General features: G+C 50.4%; 1 protein-coding gene across 2 annotated transcripts in view; it reads left to right on the top strand.

The window, feature by feature from the left end:
• dgat2 (diacylglycerol O-acyltransferase 2) overlaps nt 1-16,143 on the top strand; it is a 52,210-nt gene that overhangs the window by 7,676 nt on the left and 28,391 nt on the right. The window contains exons 1-3 of one of the 2 annotated variants that reach the window (XM_067985634.1): nt 11,717-11,792; nt 13,000-13,128; nt 15,110-15,217. In XM_067985634.1, coding sequence (XP_067841735.1) covers nt 13,086-13,128; nt 15,110-15,217 — 151 coding nt within the window. In that variant the 5' untranslated portion in view covers nt 11,717-11,792; nt 13,000-13,085. Of the gene's footprint in view, nt 1-11,716; nt 11,793-12,999; nt 13,129-15,109; nt 15,218-16,143 lie in introns of those variants that run through there. The other variant, XM_067985633.1, reaches the window with a different exon arrangement.

The following is a 16,143-nucleotide window of genomic DNA, read 5'->3' as shown; positions in this document are numbered from 1 at the left end:
GCAGGGGTGGGTATGGAGGGAAGGACGAAGTGTTTAGCCATGCTGCTCCATCCATCGTGTGTGTGGGGCAGGCTTGATGGACAGCTGGTCTTTTCCTGCCTGTCAATTTCTTATGTTCTTGACCTGTTTGCAGCCTTTGACACGGTTGACCACATCTTTCTCCTCCAACACCTCTCCTCCATCGGCCAGCTGGGTGGGACTGCGCTCGCCTGGTTCCATTCTTATTTATCCAGTCGTAGCCAGACAATTACCTGCCATGGCTTCTCTTCCCGCTCCCGCACCGTTACCTCTGGAGCCCCCCCCCCGAGGATCTATCCTTGGCCCCCTCCTATTCCTCATCTACATGCTGCCCCTTGGCGACATCATCCGAAAACACGAGGTCAGATTCCACATGTACCCTGACGACATCCAGCTCTACCTCACCACCACCTCTCTCGACCCTTCCACTGTCTCTGATTTGTCACACTGCTTGTCCGACTGGATGAGCAAAAATCTCTTCCAACTAAATATTGGGAAGACCGAAGTCATTGTCTTCGGCCCCTGCCACAAACTCTGTTCCCTAGCCACCGACTTCATCCCTCTCCCGGGCCACTGTCTGAGGCTGAACCAGACCGTTCACAACCTTGGCATCCTATTTGACCCTGAGATGAGCTTCCGACCACGTATCTGCTCCCTCTCCAAGACCGCCTACTTCCACTTCTGTAACATCACCCGCCTCTGCTCCTGCCTCAGCTCATCTGCTGCTGAAACCCTCAACCATGCCTTTTGTTACTTCCAGTCTGGACTATTCCAATGCTCTCCTGGCTGGCCTCCCATCTTCCACCCTCCGTAAACTTGAGCTCATCCAAAACTCAGCTGCCCGTATCCTAACTCGCACCAAGTCCGTTCACCCGTCACCCCTGTGCTCACTGACCTACATTGGCTCCCTGTCCGTGTACGCGTTCATTTTAAGATTCTCATCAAATGTTTTCAAATCCCTCCATGGCCTCGCCCCCCCCCCCCCCCTCCCGATCTCTGTAACCCTCCTCCAGCCCTACAACCCTCCGAGATCTCTGCGCTCCTCCAATTCTTGCCTCTTGCGCGTCCCCGATTTTAACCCCTTTACCATCGGCGGCCGTGCCTTCAGCTGCCTGGGCCCTAAGCTCTGGAAATCACTCCCCAAACCTCTCCGCCTCTCTCTCCTCCTTTAAGACGCTCCTTAAAACCTACCTCTTTGATCAAGCTTTTGGTCACCTGTCCTAATATCTTCTTTTGTGGCTCGGTGTCAAATGTTGTTCGATTTACGCTCCTGTGAAACACCTTGCGACATTTTACTAGGTCAAAGGCGCTATATAAATGCAAGTTGTTGTTCATATGATGAGATAATCTGTTTTTAGTGATATTGGTTGAGCAATAAATATTGGCCAGGACTTAAGTGGGTTTGCTGGTGTAGTGGTTATGCCTATGGGCTAGCAATTCTTGAGTTTAAATCCTACCATAGTAAATTGTGAAATTGAATTCAATAAATGTGGCGGCCTGGCACTTTTTTGTTTTAATACACGAAAGCCATCTTGTAAAAACCCAACTGGTTCACTGCGTGACTCCCGTCCTTCACTACGACTCATAGTGTCCTCCTGAAGTTGTCCAGCTAGCTGTCTGGTTGTGTCGAAGGCCCACTACTGCCGCAACTAGGGTTGCCAACTCTCCAGGATTGTCCTGAAATTAAAGATTTAATCTCCAGGGCACTGCTGCGAGAAAAACCCTGGGAGAAAAATCATAGGGGCGTTTAAAAAAATATGTTTTTTTTCATTTTCTTTGAGCACTTTCATACATTAGTTGTAAAAATATTAGAGATGGGAAAATTGGCTGTTTGACAGTCAAGAATCATCCAGTTGAGTAACAAAGATCCTGATAATAATGGGGAGTCAGGGAGGGGGAAGAGAAGAGAGTGGGGCAGGGGGCAGGGGAGGGGGGGAAAGAGAGGGGAGTGGGGCAGGGGAGGGGGGGGAAAGAGGGGAGTGGGGCAGGGGGTAGGGGAGGGGGGGAAAGAGAGGGGAGTGGGGCAGGGGGTAGGGGAGGGGGGGAAAGAGAGGGGAGTGGGGCAGGGGGCAGGGGAGGGGGGGGGAAAGGGAGGGGATTGGGGCAGGGGGCAGGGGAGGGGGGGGGAAAGGGAGGGGATTGGGGCAGGGGGCAGGGGAGGGGGGGGGAAAGAGAGGGGAGTGGGGCAGGGGGCAGGGGAGGGGGGGGGAAAGGGAGGGGATTGGGGCAGGGGGCAGGGGAGGGGGGGGAAAGAGAGGGGAGTGGGGCAGGGGGCAGGGGAGGGGGGGGGAAAGAGAGGGGAGTGGGGCAGGGGGCAGGGGAGGGGGGGGGAAAGAGAGGGGAGTGGGGCAGGGGGCAGGGGAGGGGGGGGGAAAGAGAGGGGAGTGGGGCAGGGGGCAGGGGAGGGGGGGAAAGAGAGGGGAGTGGGGCAGGGGAGGGGGGGGAAAGAGAGGGGAGTGGGGCAGGGGGCAGGGGAGGGGGGGGAAAAGAGAGGGGAAGGGGGCAGGGGAGGGGGGGGAAAAGAGAGGGGAGTGGGGCAGGGGGCAGGGGAGGGGGGGAAAAGAGAGGGGAGTGGGGCAGGGGGCAGGGGAGGGGGGGGAAAAGAGAGGGGAGTGGGGCAGGGGGCAGGGGAGGGGGGGAAAAGAGAGGGGAGTGGGGCAGGGGGCAGGGGAGGGGGGGGGAAAGAGAGGGGAGTGGGGCAGGGGGCAGGGGAGGGGGGGAAAAGAGAGGGGAGTGGGGCAGGGGGCAGGGGAGGGGGGGGAAAAGAGAGGGGAGTGGGGCAGGGGAGGGGGGGGGAAAGAGAGGGGAGTGGGGCAGGGGGCAGGGGAGGGGGGGGAAGAGAGGGGAGTGGGGCAGGGGGCAGGGGAGGGGGGGGGGAAAGAGAGGGGAGTGGGGCAGGGGGCAGGGGAGGGGGGGGGGGAAAGAGAGGGGAGTGGGGCAGGGGGCAGGGGAGGGGGGGGAAGAAAAGAGAGGGGAGTGGGGCAGGGGGCAGGGGAGGGGGGGGAAAAGAGAGGGGAGTGGGGCAGGGGAGTGGGGGGGAAAGAGAGGGGAGTGGGGCAGGGGGCAGGGGAGGGGGGGGAAGAGAGGGGAGTGGGGCAGGGGGCAGGGGAGGGGGGGGGGAAAGAGAGGGGAGTGGGGCAGGGGGCAGGGGAGGGGGGGGGAAAGAGAGGGGAGTGGGGCAGGGGGCAGGGGAGGGGGGGGGGAAAAGAGAGGGGAGTGGGGCAGGGGGCAGGGGAGGGGGGGGGGAAAAGAGAGGGGAGTGGGGCAGGGGGCAGGGGAGGGGGGGGGAAAAGAGAGGGGAGTGGGGCAGGGGAGGGGAGTGGGGCAGGGGAGGGGAGTGGGGCAGGGGAGGGGAGTGGGGCAGGGGAGGGGGGGGGGAAAGAGAGGGGGGGGGGGAAAGAGAGGGGAGTGGGGCAGGGGAGGGGGGGGGAAGAGAGGGGAGTGGGGCAGGGGGCAGGGGAGGGGGGGAGAAAAGAGAGGGGAGTGGGGCAGGGGGCAGGGGAGGGGGGGGGAAAAGAGAGGGGAGTGGGGCAGGGGGCAATGGAGGGGCAGTGGAGCGGGGGGTGCGACATGGGGCAGTGGAGCGGGGGGTGCGACATGGGGCAGTGGAGCGGGGGGTGCGACATGGGGCAGTGGAGCGGGGGGTGCGACATGGGGCAGTGGAGCGGGGGGTGCGACATGGGGCAGTGGAGCGGGGGGGTGCGACATGGGGCAGTGGAGCGGGGGGGTGCGACATGGGGCAGTGGAGCGGGGGGGAGCGGGAGGAAAGAGGGGGGGAGCGGGGGGAAAGAGGGGGGGACATTGGAGTGGGGTATGATCATGGGATGGGGGGGGGTACGACAATGAAGGGAATCGGATCGCAGGGTGGTTAACTGTTTGCTTGGTGGGCCGGAGAGAAACACTGCTGCTCCTCTTGGCCCATAAGCAGTGCTGGAAAGACACTTATCTGTCCCATCCGGCCGTTCCCTCCTCCCTTCAGCTGCCGAGTTTCCTGTGGCCCGCAAAACCCAGCCCTCAGGCATTAAATGTAAAACGGAGGTTAAATTTGAGAAGCGCAACCTCATTAAAATACTTTAAGGGCGGACCCACCTCTGCAGAGCAGGTTAATCACCACCCCACCCCCCAACCCTCCTCCGTTAAAACCGGAAGTAGGCACCTTGAGGTCCATTTCCCATTTTAAAATGTTCATCCCTCCCGCCCATCCTGGGCGGGGGGGGGGGGGGTGGGGGTGTTAAAATTACCCCCCCAAAGAATCTGTTGCTTTACATTTGGTTTGGGACGATGGCGAGTCACAGGGATGGACGTGTTGGGTGATCAACGGTGGGAGTGTGGGGGGTGGGGTGGTTGGCGGGTAGAGGTCATGTGATGAAACCTCCAGGAATACAACCAACTAGAGTTGGCAACCCCTAACCCCAACCTCCGAGCAAGGTGAAGCTGGGTAATAAATGAGCCTTGTCAGCATTGCCCACATGCTTGGAACAATTTTTTTTTTGTTAATGAAACTGGATTTAACTGGCTCTGACTTAAAAGGTCACATAAAAAGGCCCATTCACACTAGTTTCACCTTGGGCAAGCTTGGAGAGTCAGCTTTGTGTATTTAATTTAAAATAAAACTTTGCGGTGGTTTTTTTTAATCAGAGATAGGGATTGATAACATAAGTGTTTACTTATCAAAACTCAATCAGCATTATTCCAGAACTCCAGCAGAATCTCGCCAATCTGTTGCAACTTGCACCTTGCTGTCCGGGATAATATTGTGTTGAATTCTGGTCAGATACGGTTACTCATTTTTGCTGCAGCTTCATCATAGAATTAAATAGAATGTACAGCACAGAATCAGGCCATGCAGCCCAACTGATCAACCCTGTTTATGCTTCACAACAGCCTCCTCCCACCCTACTTCATCTATGCATATCCTTCTACTCCTTTCTCCCTCGTGTGTTTATCTAGCTTCCCCTTAAATGCATCTATGCTATTCGCCTCAACTACTCCTTGTGGGAGTGAGTTCCACATTCTCACCACTCTCTGGGTAAAGAGGTTTCTCCTGAATCCCTTATTGGATTTATTAGTGACTATCTTATACTTATGATCCCTAGTTTTGGACGCCCCCACATCATCTTCTCTATGTCTACCCTATCAAACTCTTTTGTAATTTTAAAGACCTCTATCAGGTCACCCCTTAGCCTTCTCTTTTTTTTTTCTAGAGAAAAGAGCCCCAGCCTGTTCAGTCTTTCCCCGATAGTTATAATCTCTGGGTTCTTTTAAATCTTTTTTGCACCTTCTCCAGTGCCTCCATATTCTTTCTGTAATACGGACAGTACATTCAAACCTGTTCCGTGTAAGTGTGGTGATCCTCCATTGCGGACAGTGCTAGCTAAGCGGCTGGAACAGATTTGTGCGTGCGTGCGCTCGTTCATTGACTGGGGACACTGTCGTCTGGTAAATTATCTTGCAAGCCAATAAATTACGGTACGAGTGATTACAAATGTAGATAGTTTCTCAATGGCAGGATGCTGTGCAGAAGAAAGAGAAATAACACCTTCTGTTTATGCAGCGAGTTGTTCTGATCTGGAATGCGCTGCCTGAAAGGGTGGTGGAAGCAGATTCAATAGTAACTCTCAAAAGGGAATTGGATAAATACTTGAAAAGGAAAAATGTGCGGGGCTATGGAGAAGAGCAAGGGGAGTGAGACTCATTGGATAGCTCTTTCAAAGAGCCAGGTCAGGCAAGGTGGGCCGAACGGCCTCCTTCTACAACCCTCCGAGAACTCTTCGTTCCTCCCGTTCATCCCCGATTTTAATCGCTCCACCATTGGCGGCCGTGCCTTCAGCTGTCTAGACCCTAAGTTCTGGAATTCCCTCCCTGAACCCCTCTACCTCTCTACCCCTCTCCCCTCCTTTAAGACTCTCCTTAAAACCTACCTCTTTGACCAAGCTTTTGGTCACCTGTCCTAATATCTCCTTATGTGGCTTGGTGTTAAATTCTGTCTGATAATCGCTCCTGCGAAGCGCCTTGGGATGTTTTACTATGTTAAAGGTGCTATATAAATGCAAGTTGTTTTTCTGTGCTGTGTGGTTCTAACTACTATAATATTTTTTTAATAGTCTTTGAACTGTTCTGATGAGTGTCCTGGTTGAGACCATCAAAGCCACTCCTGTAACTCTGGTCTTTTGAATTTTTGAATCCTACTTTGCAATTGTGGTAATGCGTTCCTGCTAGTCCATGTGAAATCTGATGCAATCTTCAATGTTGTCATGACCCTGATCATTTCACTAGGCATGGTCCTTGTTTATGTGCAGTAGTAAAGCAGCTTTACAATTAAAGTTGACTGAGAAATATTTACTGTGGTATCTCAACATTGGCCAAATAATCAGTGACCAGCTGGAGCTTAGAAAAGAACTTTTTTTTACATTAGATACAGTTCGTCGTTCTACATACAGCAAACACAAGGGTATAGTAGCACAGTGGTTGTGTTACTGGACTAGTAATCCAGACACCTCGACTAATAATCTGGAGTCATGAGTTCAAATTCTGCCATGGCAGCTGGGGAATTTAAATTTAATTAATTTAAATAAAATCTGGAATTAAAAAAAAAACTTTTTGTGGCCATGAAACTACCGGATTGTCGTAAGAACCCATCTGGTTCACTAATGTCCTTTAGGGAAGGAAACCTGCCGTCCTTACCTGGTCTGGTCTATGTGACTCTGGACCCACAGCAATGTGGTTGATTCTTAATCGCCCTCTGAAATGGCTGAGCAAGCCACTCAGTTGTACAATCTTGCTTTTAAAAAAAACGTTATAATAAGAATAAAACCGGATGGACCACCCGGCATCGGACCACTAGGCACTGGACACGAGGGCAAACCAAGCCCAGTCGACCATGCAAAGTCCTCCTCACTAACATCTGGGGATTTGTGCCAAAATTGGTAGAGCTGTCCCACAGACTAGTCAAGCAACAGCCTGACATAGCCATACTCACAGAATCATACCTTTCAGCCAACGTCCCAGACTCTTCCATCACCATCCCTGGGTATGTCCTGTCCCACTGGCAGGACAGACACACCAGAGGTGGCGGTACAGTGATATATACAGTCAGGAGGGAGTGGCCCTAGGAGACCTCAACATTGACTCCAGACCCCATGAAATCTCATGGCATCAGGTCAAACATGGGCAAGGAAACCTGCTGATTACCATCTACCACCCTCCCTCAGCTGATGAATCAGTCCTCCTCCATGTTGAGCACCACTTGGAGGAAGCTCTGAGGGAAGCAAGTGCACAGAATGTACTCTGGGTGGGGGATTTCAATGTCCATCACCAAGAGTGGCTCGGTAGCACCACTACTGACCGAGCTGGCCAAGTCCTGAAGGATATAGCTGCCAGACTGGGCCTGTGGCAGGTGGTGAGCGAACCAACACGAGGGAAAAACTTACTTGACCTCGTCCTCACCAATCTACCTGTCACCGATGCATCTGTCCATGACAGTATTGGTAGGAGTGACCACTGCACAGTCCTTGTGGAGACGAAGTCCCGTCTTCACACTGAGGACACTGTCCAACGTGTTGTGTGGCACTACCACCGTGCTAAATGGGATAGATTCAGAATAGATCTCGCAGCTCAAAACTGGGCATCCTTGAGGCGCTGTGGGCCATCAGCAGCAACAAAATTGTATTCCAGCATAATCTGTAACCTCATGACCCGGCATATTCCTCACTCTACCATTACCAACAAGCCAGGGGATCAACCCTGGTTGAATGAGGAGTGTAGAAGAGCATGCCAGGAGCAGCACCAGGCGTACCTAAAAATGAGGTGCCAACCTGGTGAAGCTACAACATAGGACTACATGCACGCTAAACAGCGGAAGCAACATGCTAGAGACAGAGCTAAGTGATTCCACAACTAATGGATCACATCAAAGCTCTGCAGTCCTGCCACATCCAGTTGTGAATAGTGGTGGACAATTAAACAACTAACAGGAGGAGGAGGCTCTGTGAACATCCCCATCCTCAATGATGGCAGAGTCCAGCACGTGAGTGCAAAAGACAAGACAAGGCTGAAGCGTTTGCAAACATCTTCAGCCAGACGTGCCGAGTGGATGATCCATCTCTGCCTCCTCCTGGTATCCCCACCATCACAGAAGCCAGTCTTCAGCCAATTCGATTCACTCCACGTGATATCAAGAAACGGCTGAGTGCACTGGATACAGCAAAGGCTATGGGCCCTGACCATATCCTGGCTGTAGTGCTGAAGACTTGTGCTCCAGAACTAGCCTCGCCTCTAGCCAAGCTGTTCCAGTACAGCTACAACACTGGCATCTACCCGACAATGTGGAAAATTGCCCAGGTATGTCCTGTCCACAAAAAGCAGGACAAATCCAATCCGGCCAATTACCGCCCCATCAGTCTACTCTCAATCATCAGCAAAGTGATGGAAGGTGTTGTCGACAGTGCTATCAAGCGGCACTTACTCACCAATAACCTGCTCACCGATGCTCAGTTTTGATTCCGCCAGGACCACTCGGCTCCAGACCTCATTACAGCCTTGGTCCAAACATGGACAAAAGAGCTGAATTCCAGAGATTAGTTGAGTGACTGCCCTTGACATGAAGTCATTGGGAATCGGGGAAAACTCTCCAGTGGCTGGAGTCATACCTAGCACAAAGGAAGATGGTAGTGGTTGTTGGAGGCCAATCACCAGCCCCAGGACATTGCTGCAGGAGTTCCTCAGGGCAGTGTCCTAGGCACAACCATCTTCAGCTGCTTCATCAATGACCTTTCCTCCATCATAAGGTCAGAAATGGGGATGTTCGCTGATTGCAGAGTGTTCAGTTCCATTCGCAACCCCTCAGACAATGAAGCAGTCCGAGCCCGCATGCAGCAAGACCTGGACAACGTCCAGGCTTAGGCTGATAAGTGGCAAATAACATTCAAGCCAGACAAGTACCAGGCAATGACCATCTCCAACAAGAGAGTCTAACCACCTCCCCTTGACATTCAACAGCATTACCATCGCCAAATCCCCCACCATCAATGTCCTGGGGGTCACCATTGACCAGAAACTAAACTGGACCAGCCACACAAATACTGTGGCTACAAGAGGCTGGTCCAGTTTAGTTTCTGGTCAGAGGCTGGGTATTCTGTGGCGAGTGACTCACCTCCTGACTCCCCAAAGCCTTTCCACCATCTACAAGGCACAAGTCAGGAGTGTGATGGAATACTCTCTACTTGCCTGGACGAGTGCCGCTCCAACAACACTCAAGAAGCTCGACACCATCCAGGACAAAGCAGCCTGCTTGACTGGCACCCCATCCACCATCCTAAACATTCACTCCCTTCACCACCGTCGCACAGTGGCTGCAGTGTGTACCATCCACAGGATGCACTGTAGCAACTCGCCAAGGCTTCTTCGACAGCACCTCCCAACCCACGAGCTCCACCACCTCGAAGGACAAGGGCAGCAGGCACATGGGAACAACACCACCTGCACGTTCCCCTCCAAGTCACACCATCCCGACTTGGAAATATATCACCTTTCCTTCATCGTCACTGGGTCAAAATCCTGGAACTCCCTTCCTAACAGCGCCGTGGGAGAACCTTCACCACATGGACTGCAGCGGTTCAAGAAGGCGGCTCACCACCACCTTCTCGAGGGCAATTAGGAATGGGCAATAAATGCCGGCCTCGCCTGCGACGCCCATGTCCCATGAATGAATTAAAAAAAAAAACATTGCAACTTTGACTTAATCCCCAAAACTTGACCCAGCATGAGAATCTGATTCGAGGCAGGGGGAGGCACTCATGTGTTGTGGTGACATTTACCAAGTTTAGTCTGCTAGACAGCAGATCTGAGGTCCATGGTCATTCTGCATCTCACCAGTGTTCTGGTAGCATCCATCGAACACACAATGTTCAGCAACATAGTACTCAGCTTTGTGACGCTTTAGAAATCATTCACAAGTTTTCTTGCTAACTCAAGGCTGTGTAAACACTCTTCAAAAATGCTGTTATGTCTACAGCTGGTCCTCATCCCAGCCAGCACATTGCATATTTGAATATTGTATTTAAACCAGAGGACACAGATTTAAGATAATTGACAAACGAACCAGAGGGGAGATGAGAAATGTTATTTACGCAGCGAGTTGTTATGATCTGGAATGTGCTGCCTGAAAGGGCGGTGGAAGCAGATTCAATAGTAATTTTCAAAGAGAATTGGATAAATACTTGCAAAGGAAACATTTGCAGGGCAATGGGTGAAGAGCAGGGGGGAGTGGGACTAATCGGATAGCTCTTTCAAAAGACCTGGCACAGGCTCAATGGGCTGAATGGCCTCCTTCCGTGCTGTACGATTCTGAGAAATTTAAGGAGTGATCTGATGGAAGTCTTTAAAATGATGGGTATTAAAAGGGTAGATGGGAAATCCAGAACAAGGGGGACATTACCTTAGAACATGAGCTGAGCTAAAGTTAATCTGAGGAAAAAATTCACAAAGGCTGATGAGAATCTGGAATATATTGCCCCAGAAGGGTATTGATGCAAAGTTAATTGACGTTTACATAAGGGGGATGGATACTAGGGAAGTAAAAAGGAATTTGAAGGGTATGGAGAAAAGGAAGGGAATTTGTGGTTTAAAAAAATGGAAGGTTGATAGCTAACAGAATGTAAAGCGGACCTGATGTGCTCAGTGGGTCTATGAGTGAGTGAGCTATTAATTTACCAAATTTCAAAGCAATTGATGCATGATGTAATTGCTTTACTGACACGTATCTCCTTGGTGCAATCTGGAAGAATGCATCTATAGAAGCACCATTGCAGTTGTTTATGCAGGTATTGCATCCGCTGTATTTGGCGGTAAGAATGGTTAGAGGAGTTAGTTCTTCACTGACTGAATAGCTTATCAAAAGGATGGTTCCCCTTTTTTTTTTCCAAAGCAGTCACATTTTTACTAAACCACGATAAGGCTGAGGCTATGGTTTCGGAATGTTAAAGAAAGAACTTGCATTTCTATAGCGCCTTTCACGACCTCAGGACGTCCCAAAGCGCTTTACAGCCAAGGAAGTACTTTTGAGGTGTAGTCACTGTTGTAATGTAAGAAACACGACAGCCAATTTGCACACAGCAAGGTCACACAAACAGCAATGTGATAATGACCAGATAATCTGTTTCTTAGTGATGTTGGTTGAGGGATAAATATTAACACCGGGGGGGGGGAACTTCCCCGCTCTTCTTCGAAGTAGTGCCATGGGATTTTTTACGGTCCACCGGAGAGGGAAGACAGAGCCTTGGTTTAACTTCTCATCCGAAAGACGGGGCCCCCAACAGTGCCGCACCCCTCCCCCCCCTCAGTTCTGCACTGGAGTTATCAGCCTGAATTTTGTACTCAAGTCTCTGGAGTGGGGCTTGAACCCATGAACCTTTTGACTGAGGCAAGAGCGCTGCCCACTGACCCATGGCTAACACCTAATGTTGCCAGAGTTGGAGAGCAAGAGAAGCCTAAGGTAAATCAAATGGAGCATATATTAGTGATGTTGATAATTTACCAAATCTGGTGCTGTTACTGTCCTTGGAATCATTCTCACTCTCTTAACAGCAAGGCTAACTAAATCTAATGAGGGTGAGAAGCGATCAAAGTTTGTGAGACAGTCCAGTATCTGCTGTTTGTTCGGGACAGATTAACTTGCTGTGGGGGAGGAGGGAACGTAACTGTTCGAATAAAGGGAAGTAAACGAAAATGTAAGAAACTGAGAATTTAATGCAGGATGCGGGAAGAACCTCCATGAGGTGGGAAAAGTCTTTAAACTTTGATTTGTGGCAGATTTATGATGTCCAGAGTAAACTCTCCAAAAGTAATTTCAGACTTGGTGTCAGATTTTATTATATTTACAGTGCGAGGCTCATGACCATTAGAACGACTTGTGTAGGACTGAAAGCAATGACTCAATTCATCAGTCAATTTGCTTTAAAACAAGAAGTCAGTGACTCAATGGAACACCCAGCTTTATCGCTCTGCACTACACTCTACTCCATGACCATTGCTGTGCTGTTTGACCACCTGGCCTCAAGTCATGCATAAGCCAAAACCTGTTGGTTTTGCCATTGTTTAGTTAGAACATTATCCTGCCTCAGCCCGTCTGCTGCTGAAACCCTCATCTGTGCCTTTTGTTACCTCTAGACTTGACTATTCCAATGCTCTCCTGGCCAACCTCCCACCTTGCACCCTCCTTAAACTTGAGCTCATCCAAAACTCTGCTGCCTGTACCCTAACTCGAACCAAGTCCTGTTCATCCATCACCCCTGCGCTTGCTGACCTACATTGGCTCCCGGTCCGGCAATGCCTCGATTTAAAAAAAAATTCTCATCCTTGTCTTCAAATCCCTCCATGGCCTCGCACCATCCCTATTTCTGTAACCACCTCCAGCCCTACGACCCTCCGAGATCTCTGCGCTCCTCCAATTCTGGCCTTTTGCGTTTCCCCGATTTTCATCGCTCCACCATTGGCGGCCGTGCGTTCAACCGCCTAGGCCCTAAGCTCTGGAATTCCCTCCCTAAACCTCGCCACCTCTCCACCCCCCTCTCTCCTCCTTTTGAGACGCTCCTTAAAACCTATTTCTTTGACCAAGCTTTTGGTCACCGGTCCTTTGTGGTTTGGTGTCAAATTTTGACTGATTACGCTCCTGTGAAACATCTTGAGAAGTTTTACTAGGTTAAAAGCTCTATATATAGATGCAAGTTGTTGCTATGAACATTTCACCCAGAAGATGGCACCTCCAACAATACAACGCTCTCTCCGTACTGTAATGGCCAACCTAGGCTATGCACTCAAGTTCTGAAGCTTGATCCTGCATCCATCTGACTGACGATGACTGTGCTAATCACCTAAGCCCAAGCAGTCACTTGCAGAAGTGCCAGGAGCAAATCCGAAAAAGACCTGTTTGAAAAGCAAGCGCAAATGTGATGTACTTACATTTTTTTTTAAAATCTTTTCCAGGAACTGGCGCAAGCATTCTCTCTGCCTTGAGTAATCTGCCATCGCTGCCTTGGTTAGCAAGGTCCAAGATAGAACGACAGTTGCAGATGCTCTCAGTCTTTCAATGGGTTATATCTTTTCTAATTATGGGTAAGATGCTTGCATTTCTTGTTTCTAACAATCTTAAATGTTTTCTTTTTTTTTTAAAGTCGAAAACTAATCGGTGTTCATCTAAGAATGGGGTTTATTTTATCTCTTGGGTAATTGAATTCAGTCTTCGGACAAGATTTCTGTGTAGGTGATGTCAACAGAAATTTGCTGGGGGTGAATAAACTGGAGTTTTGTTTGGCCACTTTTTTTGATAATAAGTAATATTTTATGCTGAAACCTTTCCTCAGTGGATTTTAAATGATGTGGAGATGCCGGTGATGGACTGGGGTTGACAATTGTAAACAATTTTACAACACCAAGTTATAGTCCAACAAATTTATTTTAAATTCCACAAGCTTTCAGAGGCTTCCTCCTTCCTCAGGTGAATGGTGTGGAAATGATATTTTCGAATCCTTCGCATTTGAAAATCACAGAACAATGCCTGGTGATTACTGCCCGTTGCCAAGGCAATCACAGTGAGCAGACAGAAAGGTGTCACCTAAAAGGCCACTGAATATGCAAACCCGCCAAAAAAAAAAGAGAGAGAGAGAGAGAGAGAGAGAGAAGGAAGACAGTCAATGACCCGTTATATTAAAAACAGATAACATTTGTTCGCTGGTGGGGTTATGTGTTGTGTGACATGAACCCAAGATCCCGGTTGAGGCCGTCCTCATGGGTGCGGAACTTGGCTATCAATTTCTGCTCGACGATTTTGCGTTGTCGTGTGTCTCGAAGGCCGCCTTGGAGTATGCTTACCCGAAGGTCGGTGGCTGAATGTCCATGACTGCTGAAGTGTTCCCCGACAGGGAGAGAACCCTCCTGTTTGGCGATTGTTGCGCGGTGTCCGTTCATCCGTTGTCGCAGCGTCTGCATGGTCTCGCCAATGTACCATGCTCTGGTACCACGTTGCAGGAAAGGATGCCCCAGAGCATGGTACATTGGCGAGACCATGCAGACGCTGCGACAACGGATGAACGGACACCGCGCAACAATCGCCAAACAGGAGGGTTCCCTCCCAGTCGGGGAACACTTCAGCAGTCATGGACATTCAGCCACCGACCTTCGGGTAAGCATACTCCAAGGCGGCCTTCGAGACACACGACAACGCAAAATCGTCGAGCAGAAATTGATAGCCAAGTTCCGCACCCATGAGGACGGCCTCAACCGGGATCTTGGGTTCATGTCACACAACACGTAACCCCACCAGCGAACAAATGTTATCTGTTTTTAATATAACGGGTCATTGACTGTCTTCCTTCTCTCTTTGTTTTTGGGGGTTTGTATATTCGGTGGCCTTTTAGGTGACACCTTTCTGTCTGCTCACTGTGATTGCCTTGGCAACGGGCAGTAATCACCAGGCATTGTTCTGTGATTTTCAAATGCGAAGGATTCGAAAATTTCATTTCCACACCGTTCACCTGAGGAAGGAGGAAGCCTCCGAAAGCTTGTGGAATTTTAAATAAATTTGTTGGACTATAACTTGGATTTTAAATGGTTGAGATAGGAACAGGAGTAGGCCATTCAGCCCCACGAGCCTGTTCCACCATTCAATGAGATCATGGCTGATCTGCATCTTAACTCCAGTTCCCTGCTTCTATTGAGTATTCCTATATCCCTAACTAGGGTCTCGGTGGATAGGTTCACAAGACTTGTCCATGGTTCGTCATTAATTAATGCTAAAACTAACAGTCTCTTGCCAACATTAGGGATGGCTAATATGGGAAACTGAACTATCTAGAATGTGGAATACTTTTCTCCAAGGGATTGGAATAATAACATCACATCAGGGGTGGTGCAGAATTAAACTCACCGCCCCCCCACCCCTTGCATTTAACACAGGAAGGGTGGGTACCTGTTGGGTGACACTAAGTGGCCAAAAGTGGAATAATGTTCCATTCATCACCATTGAAGTATCTCCTTTGCATGATTTTGAATAATTTCACTTCTTCAACTTGATCATACTTCTGTTTTCACATTACAGGGATCACCTGCACCGTAATCTTTTTTTCCATCTTCTTCACTGACTGCTGGCCGATTGCAGTTTTGTACTTTTCCTGGCTAGTCATTGACTGGAATACACCGAACCAAGGTTAGACACTAGGGGCAAGGAGCTGGTCGGGTTGGCGTCGGCACCAAGCGGCTGGGGGTGGGAATTGGCCAGGGTTTCCAACTGCTGATCTCATGCATTTCTTCCCTGTGGCGAAATGTACCTCCTCCATTTGCCACCTTCCGTAGAGAGCTTTGCTGTGGTCTGTAACTCTGTGGGTCATCAGAAGTAAAGCTGTAGGACAGAGCAGACCGCTTGATTGGCAGCCCGTCTGCCACCTTAAACACCCACTCCCTCCCCCGCTGGTGCACCGTGGCTGCGGTGTGTGCTATCTACAGGATGCACTGCAGCAACTCGCCAAAGCTGCCTTGGCAGCGCCTCCCAAATCCCGTGACCTTCGCCACCTAGAAGGACAAGGACAGGGGCAGCAGGTGCACAGGAACGCCATCACCTCCAGGTTCCCCTCCAAATCGCATACCATCCTGACTTGGACATATATCGTCCGTTCCTTCATCGTCGCTGGGTCAAAACCCTGACGCTCCCGATCTAACAGCACATGGTGCACCTTCACCACGTAGACTGCAGCGGTTCAAGAAGGCGGCCCACCACCACCTTCTCAAGGGGCGACTAGGGATGGGCAACAAATGCCGGCCTTGCCAGCAATGCCCACGTCCTGAGAATGAAAATCTTTGTGGTGCAGATTTTTAAGAACTGCAAGCCCGGTGGTTAAAGTAGGTCTTGTTTTCTGACCTCAGCAATCAAGGTTTTGCACTCGGCCTCTGCTCCTTCCTTGTTTAGGAAGGATGAAGACCAGGCACTTTTCCACTCCCGATTTGCTGACCAGGGACCATTGCCAGGACGTGGTCATGGTGTGTCCGGCGAGGACCGGTCCTGTCTTGGCCACAGTGCCCCAAGCAGTCAAATAGCCTGCCTAACATTTGCTGCTAAGGCTCCTGCAAGATTAATGG

Source organism: Heptranchias perlo, chromosome 6 (assembly GCF_035084215.1).
Source record: "Heptranchias perlo isolate sHepPer1 chromosome 6, sHepPer1.hap1, whole genome shotgun sequence".
NCBI classification, from domain to species: Eukaryota; Metazoa; Chordata; class Chondrichthyes; order Hexanchiformes; family Hexanchidae; genus Heptranchias; species Heptranchias perlo.
Note: the sequence above shows the minus strand (reverse complement) of the source record. Positions and strands in the feature narration are given on the sequence as shown.